General features: G+C 38.9%; 1 protein-coding gene across 6 annotated transcripts in view; it reads right to left on the bottom strand.

Annotated features, from left to right (window-relative positions):
• ASH1L (ASH1 like histone lysine methyltransferase) overlaps positions 1 to 17,557 on the bottom strand; it is a 185,672-nt gene that overhangs the window by 76,286 nt on the left and 91,829 nt on the right. For all 6 annotated transcript variants that reach the window (XM_047784346.1, XM_047784348.1, XM_047784345.1 and 3 more), the window contains one exon: positions 13,697 to 14,438. In XM_047784346.1, coding sequence (XP_047640302.1) covers positions 13,697 to 14,438 — 742 coding nt within the window. The remainder of the gene's footprint in view (positions 1 to 13,696; positions 14,439 to 17,557) is intronic.

Below are 17,557 nucleotides of genomic sequence, written 5' to 3'. Positions count from 1 at the left end.
AACCACCAGAATAGCATAACTCAAACAATTTCTAGAGCTCACTCACACATGATGATAGACATTCAGATTCCACTAGAGAGAGTGAAGACATTGCCCAACACTGGGGGCATTCAATATAGACCCCAGGGGGTAATATAACCCATTCCTGTAGGGCTCAACTATCTCTAGAATAAAAGCTAGCCCTAATAAAGCTTAAAAACTATCTTTAAAAGAATCCAAGCTGATCCATAATTAATTGTCTACCAAATAAAATCAAACACAAAGGAACAAAAAACAGACATACAATAATGTAATATTTACAATATTTAAAAAATCAAAATTAAAAATTAAAAAGCAATGATATTTTTCCAAATTTGATAAAAAGTATAAACCCAAGGTTTCAAGAAGCTCAACAAAACATAAGCAATACAAACCTAAATTTAAAAAGTATGGAACATCAGAATAAACTTGCTGAAAATGATGAAGAAAATAAAAGGAGCCAGAAAAAAAATACACAATCTATAGAGGAGAACAAAAATAATAATGAATGCAGATTTCACATCTGAAATAACGCGAGCTAACAGGCAATGACAAGACATCTATTAAAACGAGAGCAAGGGGAGGCGTCTGTTAAAAGAGAATGCTCAATCAAAAACATTTTTAAAAGTTAAGGTGAGGAGTTCCTGTTGTGGAGTAGTGGAAACGAATCCGACTAGGAACCGTGAAGTTGCAGGTTTGATCCCCGGCCTCACTCAGTGGGTTAAGGATCTGGCATTGCTGTGAGCTGTGGTGTAGGTCACAGACTCGGCTCGGATCCTGTGTTGCTGTGGTTCTGGCGTAGGCCAGCAGCAACAGCTGATTTGACCCCTAACCTGGGAACCTCCATAAGCCACGGGTGCAGCCTTAAAAAAAAAAGACAAAAAGACAAAAAAAAAATTAATGTGAATACAGTTCTAGGCAAAGATGGAATAGACACTTCTATCTATCCTCCCATTAAATACAACTAAAAACCCTGGAAATTATATATAAAATTAACATAAGCAAACAGGTTGGCCAGGCACTTTTGGCCCTAAGCAATGACACATCAGGGAATTTCCTAGATTGTCTTTTTGCCTTATAACACCGAAAGACTGGAAACAGTTTTCCTAACATCAAGGACAAGACAAATGTCTACGTTCATCACTTAAAGTCAACGTCAGGGTTAAAGGTCCTAGCCAGTGCAAAGTGGCAATTAAAAAAAGTCTAGAAGTGTGTGTCCTCCAATTTTGTTCTTTTATTTCAAGATTGTTTCAGCTATTTGGGGATCCCTTGAGATTCCTTGTGAATTTTAGGATGGACTTTCCTATTTCAACACAAAACATCATTGGGACTCTGATAGGAATTGCACTGAATATGTAGATCACTTTGGTAGTACTGATGTCTTAACATTAAGTCTTCCAATCCATAAACACAGGGTGTCTTTCCATTTACTTATATCCTCTTTGATTTCATTTTACAGTTTTGCAGTTTTCCATTCACAAGCCTTTGGCCTTCCGAAGTTTATTCTTAAGTATTTCATTCTTTTTGATGCTACTGTAAATGGAATTCTTTTCTTAATTTCCTTTTTGGAAAGTTGTTAGTGTACAGAAATCCAACTGATTTTTCCATGTTGGTTTAGTATTCTCAATTTTGTTGAATTTGTTTACAGCCTCAATAGTTTTTTGTATAGAATTTTTAGGATTTCCTACATATAAGATCAAAGCATCTGTGAGCACAGATAATTTTACTTTTTCTTTTACAATATGGATGCCTTTTACTTTTTTTCTTGGCTTACTGCTCTGGTTAGCAATTTCAGTATGTTAAACTGATGGCAAAAAGTGCAAATACTTTCCTAGTTGCTGATATTAGAAGAAAAATTCTTTCACGACTGAAGTTGTTAGCTGTGGGTTTTTCATATGTGGCATTTCTTAGGTTAAGGTAGTTTCTTCTCATTCTTAGACTGCTAGCTTTTTTTCTTTTTCTTTTTGCTTTTTAGGGCCACACCCATGGCATATGGAGGTCCCCAGGCTAGGGGTCTAATCCGGAGCAACAGCTGCCGGCCTATGCCACAGCCGCAGCAATGCAAGATCCAAGCCTCATCTGTGACCTACACCACAACTCATGGCAACACTGGATCCTTAACCCACTGAGTGAGGCCAGGGATTGAACCTGCAACCTCATGGTTCCTAGTCAGATTCGTTTGTGCTGCGCCACAACAGGAACTCCCTAAGTTTCTTTACATCATGAACATGTGTTAGATTTTTGTCAAAACTTTTCCCACATTTACTGATATGACCATACACTATTTCTTCTTTAACCTGTTAATGTGATGGGTTACATTCATTGATTTTTCAAATGTTGCACACGTTTTGTATAACTGGGATAAGTTTTACTTGCTCATGGGATGGACTGATTAATAAACTATATTTTTCCCATTCTCCTAATCAGCCAAATTCATTTCTACTTCAGTAGCTTATCTATGTTTCTTTCTCCTACAATTGAAAATGTTTTCTGAAGTTCCCGTTGTGGTTCAGCAGTAACAATCCCGACTAGTATCCATGAGGGTGCAGGTTTGATCCCTGGCCTCGCTCAGTGGGTTAAATATCTGGCGTTTCTGTGACCCGTGGTGTAGGTGGCAGATGCAGCTCAGATCCTATGTTGCTATGGCTGTATCTGTGGCCAGGAGCTGCTGATTCGACCCTAGCCTGGGAACTTCCACATGCCGCGTGTGTGCTCCTAAAAAGAAGAAGAAGAAAAAAAAGTTTTCTGTGCTCTTGCTTATATGCATATGTACATATACATGTATACCCCACATATAAAAATTCTTCAAATGCCATGTTTTTCCAAGTGCTGTCTATAGGCCATATACATCAGAATCACCTTGGGGGCTTATATAAGAAATGCAAATGCTGGAGTTCCTGTCGTGGTGCAGCAGAAATGCAAATGCACACACATATAATTTTTAAAATTACTATTTAGGAGGTCTGAGATGAACACCTAACCTTGCTAGTCCCTGATATCCCACATTGGTAACTCTCATTATGAGAGCATCCTTCTCATTCCACTTGGGCTCTGACACTTTAGGCTGGGTTGATATTCTCTCCCCTTTGCCCCATTAAGGCTCCAACACCCAGCCCAGGGTCATCATGGTTTCTGCATCCCATATGGTTACCTAGCTAATGGTTTTAAGACTGAATTTTTCAGGAAAGAAAAGAGAAAGAAAAGGTAAGGCACTTTAAAATATGGTTTTATAGTATATTTGTCTTATTACAAAATGATACATTGCTTACTTTTTGGAAGATTTTTTCTTCATAAAAATAGCATCAACTAGTGTATCATTTTGAGGGACTTAATTTCTTTGTTAACCTTGTTTCTAAGACTCATTCATTATCATTACCTATCAGTGGTAAATCCTTAATTTTCATTATCATACCATATTACATTGTGTGAAAAACAGTAATATACTTATTCCTTTTCCTGTTTACCTGAGATATTTCCAGTTTCTATTATAACCAACCTTGCTATAATCTTTTCAAAAAATGTTTTCTGGTGACTGTTGCACAAGAGGTTTTCTAAGCTAACTAAAAAAGGGAATTGCTAGATTACATAAGGATAATTTGTAATACTTTTTAAAGACAAAAATGAATAATTAATTGTTATAAATTTCCTCTCCAATTTGTAGCAAGTCTTCATACGTTTATCATGATCATGATGAATAGAAACTTAGTTAAAAAAAATTTTTAGTTTTAATATAATCTAGTATATCAAGCTTTGCCTGTATTCTTACCGTTTTTGATACTTTTTTATGAAATCCTTTGATAAACAAGATCATAAAGCTTTTCTCTTTTTGTATTAGCCTTTAAAAGTCTGAAGTTTGGGAATTCCTTGGCGGCCTAGTGGTTAAGGATCTGGTTTATCATTGCTGTGACCTGGATCACTGCTGTGGTGTGGGTTTGATCCCTGGCCAAGGAACTTTTGCACATGTGGCCGGAAAAAAAATTTGAAGTTTTGCTCTTTACACTTACATATTTATTTAACCAAAGAGGAAACGATTTTTGTATCTGGATTAAGACAGATTCCGATTTCATTTCCATTCCTATGTACTATCAACTTTTGGGGCATAATTTATTGTATAGTGTCTTCTTTCTCTATTAATATATGGTGTCATTTCTGTCATATAGCAAGCTTGCATGTATGGATTTGTTCCTCTCACCCAGTCCTGTACTCAGTTTCATATTATCTTAATATACCAGAGCTTAAAATTAAGTCTTAGAGGAATTCCTACTGTGGTACAGTGGGTTAAGGGTCTGGCAATGTCTCTGTGGCAGTACAGGTTCGATCCCTGGCCTGGTGCAGTGGATTAAGGATCCAGCATTGCTGTAACTGTGGAGCAGTTTACAGCTGAAGGCTTGGATTCAGTTCCTGGCCTGGGAACTTCCAAATGCTGTGGATGCAGCCAAAAAAGGAAAAAAAGATTAAGTCCTAGAGCAAATCCATTGTTTCATTTAGTGATTCCATTTCTAGAAGTATTAGTGTCCATATCCCCCACTGAACATTAGAGGAATGTAAAGAGCAGCATTTTTTTTTTTTCCTTTTTGCCTTTTCTAGGGCTGCTCCCGCAGCATATGGAGATTCCCAGGCTAGGGGTCCAATTGGAGCTGTAGCTGCTGGCCTACGCCAGAGCCACAGCAACTCGGGATCCGAGCCGCGTCTGCAACCTACACCACAGCTCATGGCAACGCCGGATCCTTAACCCACTGAGCAAGGCCAGGGATCGAACCTGCAACCTCATGGTTCCTAGTCGGATTGGTTAACCACTGTGCCACTATGGGAATTCCAAGAGCAGCATTTTTGTTTTTCTTTTTTTTTTGGCAGGAGCTGTGGCATGCAGAATTTCCTGGGCCAGGGATCGAACCAGAACCATAGCAGTGACCCAGTCCACAGTAGAAACAATGCTGGATACTTAACACTCAAGGCCACCAAAACTCCACGAGCAGCATTTCTGGATAATAACATCAAACGAAAATAATCCAACAGTACAATAGAAAACCTGTATTATATATAATCAATGGATTACTACACGATAACAAAAAAGTAACTATAGCAATATGTAACAACAGAGATGGTTTTACATTTATATGTTGGGAAAAAAGGTGAGGCACAAAAGCACATGTCCTGTGGAATTCCCATTGTGGCTCAGTGGGTAAAGGACCCAACGTTTTCTCTGTGAGGATGATGGTTCGATCCCTGGCTTCACTCAGTGGGTTTAGGACCCTACACTGCTGCAAGCTGCAGCAGAGGTTGTAGACACAGTTTGGATCTGGTGTTACCCTGGTTGTGGTACAGACCAAAGCTGCAGCTTCAACTCTACCCCTAGCCTGTGAACTTCCATATGCTGCAGATGTGGCTATTAAAAAATAACAAAGAAGAAGAAAAAGAAAAAAGGCATATGTCCTGTATAATTCCATTTTAATGAAGATCAGAAAGGATAAACTAAACCATATTGTCTAGGGTTGCATACTTAAGTGATAGAAAAAAGGTACGAGTCAGAAGATTGAATACAGCTATTGGCAAGGAAGTGGAGCATGATTGGGAAAGAACAGGTGATGCTAGCAATATTCTATATGTTTACCTGTTTTATATCTACATTGATGTGAACTTTATACAATTTTTTTAAACTGGTTACTTCTGTTTATACATTTTGTGTGTATTTCCCCCTCTACACCCCTCATATTCTCTAAAGAGTTTTAATAAGACTGAAACAATCTTTTTCTTTAAAGACAGAATTCTTTTTTAAGCCTGGTCCTGGTGCTTTCTTTTTAGCAAGATTTTAAAATATAGGTTCAATTCACATAATAGAAACACTCAGAGTATTTCCTCCAAGTAGAATTTTCCCTAGGAATACAGTATACACATTTCACCTGAGCTTTCCATTTTGTTGGGCATAAATTTCTTCGAGTAGTCACTTTTTAACCTCTTAATATATATAGCTTATCTCTTTTTTATTTCCTAATTTTATCTCCTTTCTCTTTCTTTATTGATCAACCTTAGCAGAAGCTTATATATTTTATTAGTTACCATTAGTATTACCAACTTTGGTCTGCAGTGATTTTCTCCACTGTACCTTAGCTTTTTTGTTGGTTTTTTGTTTTTATAGGTTTTTAATTTTGAAACATTTGAATGTATTGCCTATTCAAAAATACTACAAAAGTTTTTAAGGAACCATGGTAGATAACAAATGTGACCAAAAAACACCCCTATTTATAGTCAGAGTTTAAACCATTGCATTTGTACCAGTTATTAACGTGTTTGAGTTCTAGTTGCACTGGTTTAACTGGCATCCCCTGTCATTCTTCCCAGCGCCAGTCACCTTCCCTCATCGCACTCAGCCTCTTTGCACATAAAGGGAACTTGCCTAACCCTTGAAGGCACACTGCTTGTTCAAGGCCGCCCTGCCCCCGACTTCCAGTAGCCTTCAGCAAGTCCATTCGCTTCTCTGTGTCTGATTCCTATTATAAACTGGTGATAATAATCCCTCTTCTTCAATATTATACAGATGGGAGAGCAATCAGTACTGGTGAATGAATTTTGTACTAGGAATTTTCAGCACTAGGTATTACTAAGAGGCTATTTCCATACCAGCTAAAATGCTCTTAACAAATAGAAAAATGTTTACCCACAAGCAAAAGTGCACATAACCCCCTGAGAAAAACCATATGGTAGAATTGCATTTGTAATTTCTTCACTTTATTCCTAAAACTATTAAGGAAGTATTTGCTCAGTGTTGGAGTCATTCTCACCAAAGGCATGGGATTCAATAAGCGAGTATTTCAATGGATGGATAAAGCATTCTGATGAATGGCAGAAATAACAGCACGCTTGTTAACCGGAGAAGGAGGTACACAGAATATACAGTAAGTAGGCTCACATGATAATGGTGTTTTAAAATAAAGATGTTGTTATTTAGCTATAGCAAGGCCTACACAGCTAGAGACAGCTGTCATTGTTATACTAATGATCCCAAGAGGAGGGCATAGGACATGCTGTGTGGGGGTCACATAGGGAAGCACCAGGGAGGGTAAGGAGGCAGAGGGAGGGGGGAAAACATGGGCAAGAGTCTTTATTATGGTTTCTGTGGGAAGGAGCAGACAGCCTTAGGATTGGCTAGTTTGGATAATTTCAGGGGGTCTGGGTCACAGTGGCTGCCCCTGGTTGTCTGGTATTTGGCCCAGGGATGATTAGGACAGGAAAATAGTGGCCCCAAGTGTGAAAGCCCAAGAAAGGAGATGGCTGGGCTCTGGGTTGGTGGGTTTGCTTTTGAAGGGTGAGTTCCAGGCAAGTTGTTTGCTATCTCCATGAACTGCTGGACCCAGGAGGGGCAGTTCCTCCAAAGTAATTATCAAGATCCCAGATGTCAAGGCATTAAAATACAAAAAATAAAACAACACAGTTAAGACCTATGAAATGATCAGTCCTCTCATAACATCTGTTGGAGGAACACAAGGAATGAGGACAATTCTGAACAGTAAATAACTTTAAAAACTATCCCTAAAAAAACCTGACATAGGTATGTATGTATGTGTATACACATACAGATTTACTTTCCTAACTAGACTTAGCTTAGACGATATTAAATTATTTGGACTTTGCTCAGACTAAAATTAAAAATCTACAGGGCCTTGCAGAGAATTGTCCACATATTTTTTATGTAGAAATGGTTAGGTATCTGGAAATAATACTGTTAAATGTGTCTTTTTCAAATTGTAATTTTGTAGCCTATGTGTTTTATTTTTGTTTTTTGTTTTTTAATATAGGTGGTTTGGAGGAAACTTAGCCAATGAAATTCTAGAATACAGTCAGCAACTTTTAACTTTGCTGACAAACGTCATGGATGAGGAGAATGATTATTGAAGTATAACACAAAGAGATTCCTTGGTTTTGGAATCAGTATCTGAACACACAGTTGAGTTTCAATATAGTTTTCTTTGTACCTTAGCTTTTATTTTCTTATTATGTACATGTTTTATCTCTGTCCTTTATATTTTGGGGCTTATTCTCATTTTTTTAGTTTCTTTATCTTTTTTTTTTTGGCTGCACCTATGGCATGAAGAGGTTACTGGGACAGGGACTGACCCCCATACCACAGCAGTGACAATGCTGGATCCTCAAACCCACTGAGCCACCAGTGAACTCTTCCTTTTTCAAATTTTTGTTTTTCCTTTTTAGGGCCTCACCTGCAGCATATGGAAGTTCCTAGGCTAGGGGTCAAATTGGGTCAAACTGGAGCTGCAGCTGCCAGCTTATGCCACAGCCACAGCCACACCAGATCTGAGCCGCATCTGTGACTTAACATGCAACTTGTGGCAACACCAGAACCTTAACCAACAAAGTGAGGCCAGGGGTTGAAATGGCATCCTCATGGACACTATGAGGTTCTCAACCTGCCAAGCCATAACCGGAACTCCCTTTTTCTAATTTCTTAATTGGGTTCTTTGTAAGTGAGCAGGATCCTATGGTGCCTTCCAGGGTCAGATCCTTCCTCTATTCTCTCTGCTTTAGTTTCTCTCTCAAGTACCTAGATAAAAGTATCTGATGCACATTTCCTGAGTTGTTTTACAGATGCTAAAACCACCACCAAAAGGAAGAAACTAACTACTCACTAATCATGAATGCCCCAGAAATACAGATTGATAGTTAACTCCTGTGACACTACCCTGTGACCTCACCATAAACCAATACAGAAATGATCATGAGCTGATCACATACCGTGGAATGCCTGTCCCTCAACTTGCCTTTAAAAATGCTTTCCCAACAAAATAACGGAAAAAAAAAAAAAGAGAGAGAGAAACAAAATAAAAATGCTTTCTTGGGATGTTCCCATTGTGGTGCAGCAGAAAAAAATCCAACTAGTAACCATGAGGTTGTGGGTTTGATCCCTGGCCTCACTCAGTGGGTTAGGGATCTGGCGTTGCCATAAGCTGTGGTATAGGTCAAAGGCTCAGCTCAGATCCCATGTTGCTGCGGCGTAGGCTGGCAGCTGTAGCTCCGATGAGACCCCTAGCCTGGGAACCTCCATATGCCTCGAGTGTGTCCCTAAAAAGCAAAAAAAAAAAAAAAAAAAAAAAAAGCTTTCCTGAATGACATCAGGGAATTACAGCTTTTTGAGCACTGTTCTGAACTCCTTGCTTGGCATCCTGCATTAAATGCTGCACTTTCCTTCTATAAAACTCAGGGTCATTAGACTGGCTCTACTGTGCAAGGGTGAGTGAACTCAAGTTTGATTTGGTAACTCTTCATTCATAAATTTTCAGCGTTCTTGAAAATAATGTAACATTAAGAGCTATAAATCCCCCTCTAGGAAACTCTTTAGCTATATCCCACAAGTTTCAATATGTAGCACAGTATTTACTCAGTTTTAAATATTTTTAATATTTCAATTATGATTTTTATACAAGTTTTAAAAATTTATCTTTTTTCCTTTTAGAATTAGGATTTGAACCCAGGTTTTTCTGAGTCTAGAACCCAGCCAATAATCATTATAATATTCTTTTGCATTCTGGCTTATGACTAATGGACGAATAGTGACCAAACTCCATGGCATACAAGGCCCTCTGCAAGATCTGGCCCCCACAATCTTTTCTCTGTAGATTCATTTGACACTACACTTAATCAAATTCACTGGTGTTTTGGCAACAAAAACTTTCTTTCATTTTCCTGAACCTTCCATGCCTTTTCATACTTACCAGTCTAAAATGTCTGCTCCAGCCTTACACCTTTAAATAACAGATAAGTCTATTCTTCAGATTTTACCTTAGCCATTACTTCCACAGAGAAACTGTTAACTACCTCTGATATATTCTCACAAGCCTAAATAATTCTTCTTAACAGTAGTCATAATATAAGAACCACTGAAGGGAGTTCCCGTCGTGGCTCAGGGGAAATGAATCTGACTAGCATCCATGAGGATGCAGGCTTGATCCCTGGCCTTACTCAGTGGGCTAAGGATTTGGTGCTGCCATGAGCTGTGGTGTAGGTCGCAGACATGGCTCTGATCCCGCGTTGCTGTGGCTGTGGTGTAGGCTGTTAGCTATAGCTCTGATTCAAACCCTAGACTGGGAACCTCCATATGCCGTAAGTGTGGCCCTAAAAAGACAAAAAAAGAGAACCACTGAGGATAAGGAATATTTGCTATATTTGCTTACAACAATATTTACCCTCAGCACATGAAATAAATGCTTTTGCAATACTTGAGATATAAATGAACACACTCCTACTACATAACAAATACTACAGTAGGTCCTGGTTAGAGAAAGGTGAAAAAAACTGTTGCCATTTTTGGGAACTCTGTGTCATGTCCTTATCTGCACAATCTCTTGAAGGTAGAAACGCTATCTTTCTCTTTATAATCTCTTCAAATTTCAGAAGGTAATTTTGTGGAAAATAAATGTTTAATGTTGCTGACTAATGTTATTAGAACTTGCTGGAACAGAAAGCTTTATCTGGAGTAAAGCCTTGTCTCTGAGACACAATTTAGGGTGAACCTTCCTAAAGTACATGGTTAAGATGTCACACAAATTGTCACTTTCTTACTAGAATGAAGTCAAAAGTCATTCTCTTTGTAGACATTTTAAAGCCTCAGTAATTAAAACAGAAATAATATTTATACCAAAACAGACTGATGGAAAGAGAATATAAAAATATAAAATAAGACACTAAAACCCCAAATAAATAAGAATTTGGTATACTATAAAATTATTTCAGGACTTCCCGTGTGGCTCACAACATAAAGTTATTATTTCAAATATGTAGGGAAATTATAATTGAATCAATTAATTATGGTAAGACTATCATTTATAAATCCAAAAAATTTAAATCTCCTTAAAAAACTAAAACTTGGAGTTCCTGTCATGGCTCAGTGGAAACGAAGCTAACTAGTATCCATGAGGATGCAGGTTCAATCCCTGGCCTCGCTCAGTGGGTTAAGGATCCAGCATTGCTGTGAGCTGTGGTGTCAGTCGTACATATGGCCCGGATTCCAAGTTGCTGTGGCTATGGTGCAGCATGGCAGCTGTAGCTCCAATTTGACTGCTAGCCTGGGAACCTCCATATGCTGCAGGTGCAGCCCTAAAAGACAATAAATAAATAAATGAAATAAAACTTCACAAAAATCCAGTGGGAATATAAACCATAGAAAACAACACACAACACAAAAATAGTCATGCTTACAAATCTGCAACCTTGCTAAATAACTGGCCATAAACATAGTACTACGTTATACATAGTATATACAGTACCACCTCATACCTTATCCAAAAGTAAATTTCAACCAATTTGAGACTATATGTAAAAAAGTAATATATAACTCTTTGAAGGAGAATAATTAAATTACGATATATTCTTAGCATGGAATAAGGCAATTCTATATGTACTAATGACAAGATCTCTGGCATACATAAAGAGAAAAAGTTACAAACTTAAGTACAGTAGCTATGTTACATAAAACAACAGCTTTGCATATACATGTATTTGTAAATGCAAAAGAAAAGTATCAAATGATATACAATATATACTGTGAACAGTCTTACCCATGAAAAGAACAGGATTTGAGAAGAAATGAGAACATGTGAAAGGAGACTTACCTCTTGATTCAGTAAATTACTAGTTTCACTGATTTATTTAAAAGCATGTATTCTCAAGAAAAAAATTTAAATCTCACATATTCTCTATTATAAAGAAACATTTTTTACAGATGTATGCATTGAGAGCTACAAAAAAAAAAAAATCTGTTTATAGGATTCACCAAGGCAGATGATAGAGAAAAAGACTAATTAACTATTCCGTTATTGTATGGCAAGAAAACATAAAGAAAATCAAATGTCAACAAATACTAATACTCTGACTATATAAAGAGCACTTTAAAAATCACCGAGGCATTTCCGTCGAGGCACAGTGGTTAACGAATCTGACTAGGAACCATGAGATTGAGGGTTCGATCCCTGGCCTTGCTCAGTGGGTTAAGGATCCGGCATTGCTGCGAGCTGTGGTATAGGTCACAGATGCGGCTCGGATCCTGCGCTGCTGTGGCTCTGGCATAGGCCAGTGGCTACAGCTCTGATTAGACCCCTAGCCTAGGAACCTCCATATGCCAACGGAAACGGCCCTAGAAAAGGCAAAAAGACAAAAAATAAATAAATAAATAAAATAAAAATCACAGAAAAAATAGGTAAGGAACATAAGTTGGTAGTAACCTCCACTATGTAAACTAAGTGCCAATTAAAACAAGCAGGAAGTAACACTTAGGAAGTATATTTCTTTTTTTAATATAGCTTTTTTAAATTTTAATTTTTTTTCTTTTGTTGTTGTTGTTGTTGCTATTTCTTGGGCCGCTCCCGTGGCATATGGAGGTTCCCAGGCTAGGGGTCTAATCGGAGCTGTAGCCACCGGCCTACGCCAGAGCCACAGCAACTCGGGATCCGAGCCGCGTCTGCAACCTACACCACAGCTCACGGCAACGCCGGATCGTTAACCCACTGAGCAAGGGCAGGGACTGAACCCGCAACCTCATGGTTCCTAGTCGGATTCGTTAACCACTGCGCCACGACGGGAACTCCTAAATTTTCATTTTTAATTTAAAAACATTTATTTATTTTTTGGTCCTGGTGTGCAATGGCTTGATATGGGATCTCAGTTCTCAGACCAGAGATTAAACCCAAGCTGCAGTGGTGAAAGTGTTGAATCCTAATCACTAGGCCATCAGAGAACTCCCAGAAAATATATTTCACATACATTAGATTGAGGGCAGTTAAGGGTAGGGTAGATAGTATACAACTATTACCTTACAATGTTGGTAAAAGTTAAAAGAGGCATGGCTTTCAAGAAGGCAATTTGACTACATATTTCAATTTGGCAATATATGTTAAAAAGCTATGTGTCTAGTAGTTTTCCTTTATATTTCTCTAACTGTGAATAAGGGTTTCAATGTGAAACAGAGAAACTATAAACAGTAAAGGTGAAGCCATATGCAAATGGTGAATATCATACCAATTCATTTAAAAAGATCAAATATTCCTTCAGGGAAAGAATCTGGCTGGATATATAAGAAAGGATTAAATGGTGTTTTGGGGAGTGATTTTTGACTTTGGGAAAAAAAAATATAAAAATACTACTAAAAAACAATCTAAGACACAAGAAGACTTAAAAATGTATTAATGATAGGATGAAAAGTTTCAGAGTACAAAGAAGCTAAGACAGCGTAATAATAAAAATAATTCCACCACTTAGCTATATATTGGATAAAATACACAATCTCTCTGGGCCTTCACTTTCTCATCTCTATGATAAGTGCCTTGGGCTAGACTGTTAAATTCCCTTTTTTGGGGAGGGGGTGGGAGAGGGAGGCTGCACCCATGGCATGTGGACATACCTGAAGTAGGAACTGAACTCATGCCACGGCAGCGACTGGAGCCACAGCAGTGACAGTATCAGATTCTTAACATACTGAGCCACCAGGGATCTCCCCTTGCTTCTTAATTATTTATAATTTTAGACAGCCATAAGAACAATTAATTAGAACAGAAAGGGAAAGGTCTTACATAGTGAAAGTTGTTAGATTACCTGAACAATTCAGCTGCACAGGTATGTTACATCTGTACACAAGCTGGTTTCCTCTACTCAGATAAAATGTTACATGAGGAATTACCTTTTAGCATTCTCTTGTTCTTCTTCTTCTGGGAATGGCTTCTGTTTTTTCTTGGTCTGTTCTTCCAACAACCAACTTTTCCTCTTCAATCCCTTTTTATGTTCTGGATTCAGGTTTACACTCTGAACCACAGCTTCAATGACATCTGTAACTGTATCAGGACCAAGGTGCAGTGCTGTTTCTTCTTGGCCTTCATTTAATTCTGGGCTGACAAACTGGGCAGCCTGGAATGCTTGCATTGATACCACAGCCTGGAGGGGACATTTCCGAGGTCGACCTGGTCTGCGTTTCACAAAGTTATTCCCTGTCCTTGCTTGTCTTTGAAGTTTTTTGGCTTTTAAAATTTTATTGACATGGTCCAGGTTTTTCTTGGTGGCCAAGATTTTGTCATAATTGCACATTTTCCGAGCCTGGCGCTGCATAGCTTCCACTACACTTCTCTTGATATGATGGGGGGGACAGCTGCTTGGCAACTTTTCAGAAAGGAGAGAGATGCTACTACTGCAAGAATCACTGGGGACTGCAGGCACGAGAAGGCTGTCTGGTTTTCCCAGGGTTCGATCCTTGTTGTGGCTGTGGCCTGGACTGGAGGAAGGTGGCACAGAGGCAGAAGCAATCACACCATCAATATTTTTCTCCAGGGGCTCTTGGTCCTCATGGTGTACCATCCGCTGCAGCAGACTATCCACAGAGTCATCCCCAGAGGCAACCAATCTTGGACTTCGAGAGGGAACTCCATTCACTAAATGAGACAACAAATCACATGTGATAAAAATTTAAATAACTTTTTTTTTGTTTGTCTTTTTTTGCCTTTTTCTAGGGCCGCTCCCTGCAACACATGGAGTTTCCCAGGCTAGGGGTCTAATCGGAGCTGTAGCCACCGGCCTACACTAGAGCCACAGCAACGCCAGATCAGAGCCGCATCTGCAACCTACACCACAGCTCACGGCAACGCCAGATCCTTAACCCACTGAGCAAGGCCAGGGATCGAACCCACAACCTCATGGTTCCTAGTCGGATTCGTTAACCACTGCGCCATGACGGGAACTCCTAAATAACTTTTTACACAGGATAAAAGATAAGGAATACTGTTCTAATACCATATTCATTTGTTTTACACAGGCATATTGATAGTTTACTTTTCTGAACAAGGTACATTACAATAACAACAAAAAATTCAAAATTGGCCCATGTTTCCGTGGTCATACATAGATCAAAACAACAATAATTCTCTAAGATGAGAAGCAAAAGGTAATTTCTTTAAAAATGAATGTTCAGGAGTTCCTGTCCTGGTTCAGTGGGTTACGAGCCTGGCTGGGATTCACAGGGGCGTGGGTTTGATCCCTGGCCTCTCTTGATGGGTTGAGGACCTGGTGTTGCTGTGGGCTGTGCTGTGGGTCTCAGATGGGGCTTGGATCTGGTATTGCTGTGGCTGTGTTGTGGGCCGGTGACTGCAGCTCTGGTTCGACCCCTAGCCTGGGTACATTTATGTGCCATATGTGCGGTTCTAAAAAGACGAAAAAAAAAAAAAAAAAAAAAAAGAAGGTCCAATTAAAAGACTCGACAACTAAATATTGAATGAAGATCTAAACTTTAAATAGATATTTCTAGTTCAGTTGTTTTCCTCCTCCTTTTTTTGAAATTCTTTTTATGGCGGTACTTGTAGAATACAGAAGTTTCCAGGCCAGGGGGTCGAATCAGAGCCTATGCCACAGCTATGGCCACATTGGCTATGAGCCTTATCTGTGACCTATGTAGCAGCTTGTGGCAATGCCGGATCCTTAACCCACTAAGTGAGGCCAGGGATCAAATCCACATTCTCACGTGGACTACACTGGGTCCTCACCCTGCTAAACCTTAACAGAAACTCCTTAGTGCTTTTTCTACCAATACTTTTTTTTTTCTTTTTTAAGGCTGAGTCCACAGTATATGGAAGTTCCCAGATTAGGCATTGAATTGGAGCTATAGCTGCCAGCCTATGCCAGCTACAGCAATGCAGGATCCGAGCTATGTCTTCGACCTACACGACAGCTCATGGCAACACTGGATCCCCGACTCACTAAGTGAGGCCAGGGTTGGAACCTGAATCCTCATGGATACTAGCTGGATTCATTTCTGCTGTGCCACAATGGGAACTCCACTTTTCTGAAATGTTTTAAGTGCAAAGGAATAAAAAATTCTCTCCTTGGGAAAAGCTTTAAAATTATAATAGAAAACATCTGTAAATTAGTTCAGTAAGAATATATGTTCACGGTAAAATCAGGAAGTAAGTGGTCAAACATAATGGTTGCCAATGACCGGGGTGGGGGAGGGAGGATAGAGAGGGAAAATTTAGGAACTTGGGATTAAAAGATACACACTACTTTACATAAAATAAACAAAAAGGACCTACTGTATAGCATGGGAACTATATTCAGTCTCTTGTAATAACCAATAATGGAAAAGAATCTAAAAAAGAATGTATACATACACACACACACACACAGATAACTGAATCACTTTGCAATGCAGCAGAAACTAACACAAGGTCAATTAACTATATACATATACTTCAATAAAAAAAGAAAACAAAAAAGCCAAGTGGTCTTTAATATAAACTTTACCTTTGTGATCCAGTGATTTGGTGATCTTTGTTTCTTTAGATATGACTCAGTAACTTTTAATGACTATAATTAATGTGGGAAATGCTCAACTTCCTCTAGCAAGTTATATTAGTTTTACAACATTATAAAAATAAGATCTCAATAGGTTACTTCTCAAAAAGCCTAGTTTACTATTAATGATCACAGGTCATGGAGTTCCTTTGTGGCGCAGTGGGAAGGATATGGCATTGTCACTGCAGTGGCTCCGGTTGCTGCTGTGGCCCGGGAACTTCTACATGCTGTAGAGGGGGCCAAAAAACAAACAAATGAACATAAGTTTTATTTCTCCAAAGTTAATCAATGAAACTAACACAACACTGTAAATCAACTATAGTTAAACTAAAAAAAATGAGGTTAATGGATATGTGTATGTATAACTGAATCACTGCTATATAGTAGAGATTATCACAACATTGTAAATCTATACTTCAATAAAACTTTTAAAAAACAATTAAAAATTAATCAATTGGAGTTCCCATCGTGGCTTAGTGGTTAACGAATCCAACTAGGAACCATGAGGTTGCAGGTTCGATCCCTGGCCTTGCTCAGTGGGTTGAGGATCAGGTGTTGCAGATGCGGCTGGGATCCCACGTTGCTATGGCTCTGGCGTAGGCCGTTGGCTACAGCTCCCATTGGACTCCAAGCCTGGGAACTTCCATATGCTGCGGGAGGGGCCCAAGAAATAGCAAAAAATAAAAAAAAATACCAAAAAAAAAATTGATTTCTTACCTACAGGATTTTAAAATGTGATACTATTCTAGATACTCCTTCACAAGCCCCAGGCATCCAAAATTACAATCTCATCAAATTACACTGGAATTTTCTCAAATTAACAATGTTGTCCTTCGAATATATCCAATAGTCTGGTTTAAATTTAGTATCTTTAAAATTTGAAACTTTCAGCTATATTTTCTATCACCACTTGTTGTTTTTTTTTTTTTTTTTGTCTTTTGTTGTTGTTGTTGTTGCTATTTCTTGGGCCGCTCCCGCAGCATATGGAGGTTCCCAGGCTAGGGGTCTAATCGGAGCTGTAGCCACCGGCCTACGCCAGAGCCACAGCAACGTGGGATCCGAGCCGCGTCTGCAACCTACACCACAGTTCACGGCAACGCCGGATCGTTAACCCACTGAGCAAGGGCAGGGACCGAACCCGCAACCTCATGGTTCCTAGTCGGATTCGTTAACCACTGCACCACGACGGGAACTCCACCACTTGTTT

This window comes from Phacochoerus africanus, chromosome 6, assembly GCF_016906955.1.
Source record: "Phacochoerus africanus isolate WHEZ1 chromosome 6, ROS_Pafr_v1, whole genome shotgun sequence".
NCBI lineage: Eukaryota > Metazoa > Chordata > Mammalia > Artiodactyla > Suidae > Phacochoerus > Phacochoerus africanus.
Note: the sequence above shows the minus strand (reverse complement) of the source record. Positions and strands in the feature narration are given on the sequence as shown.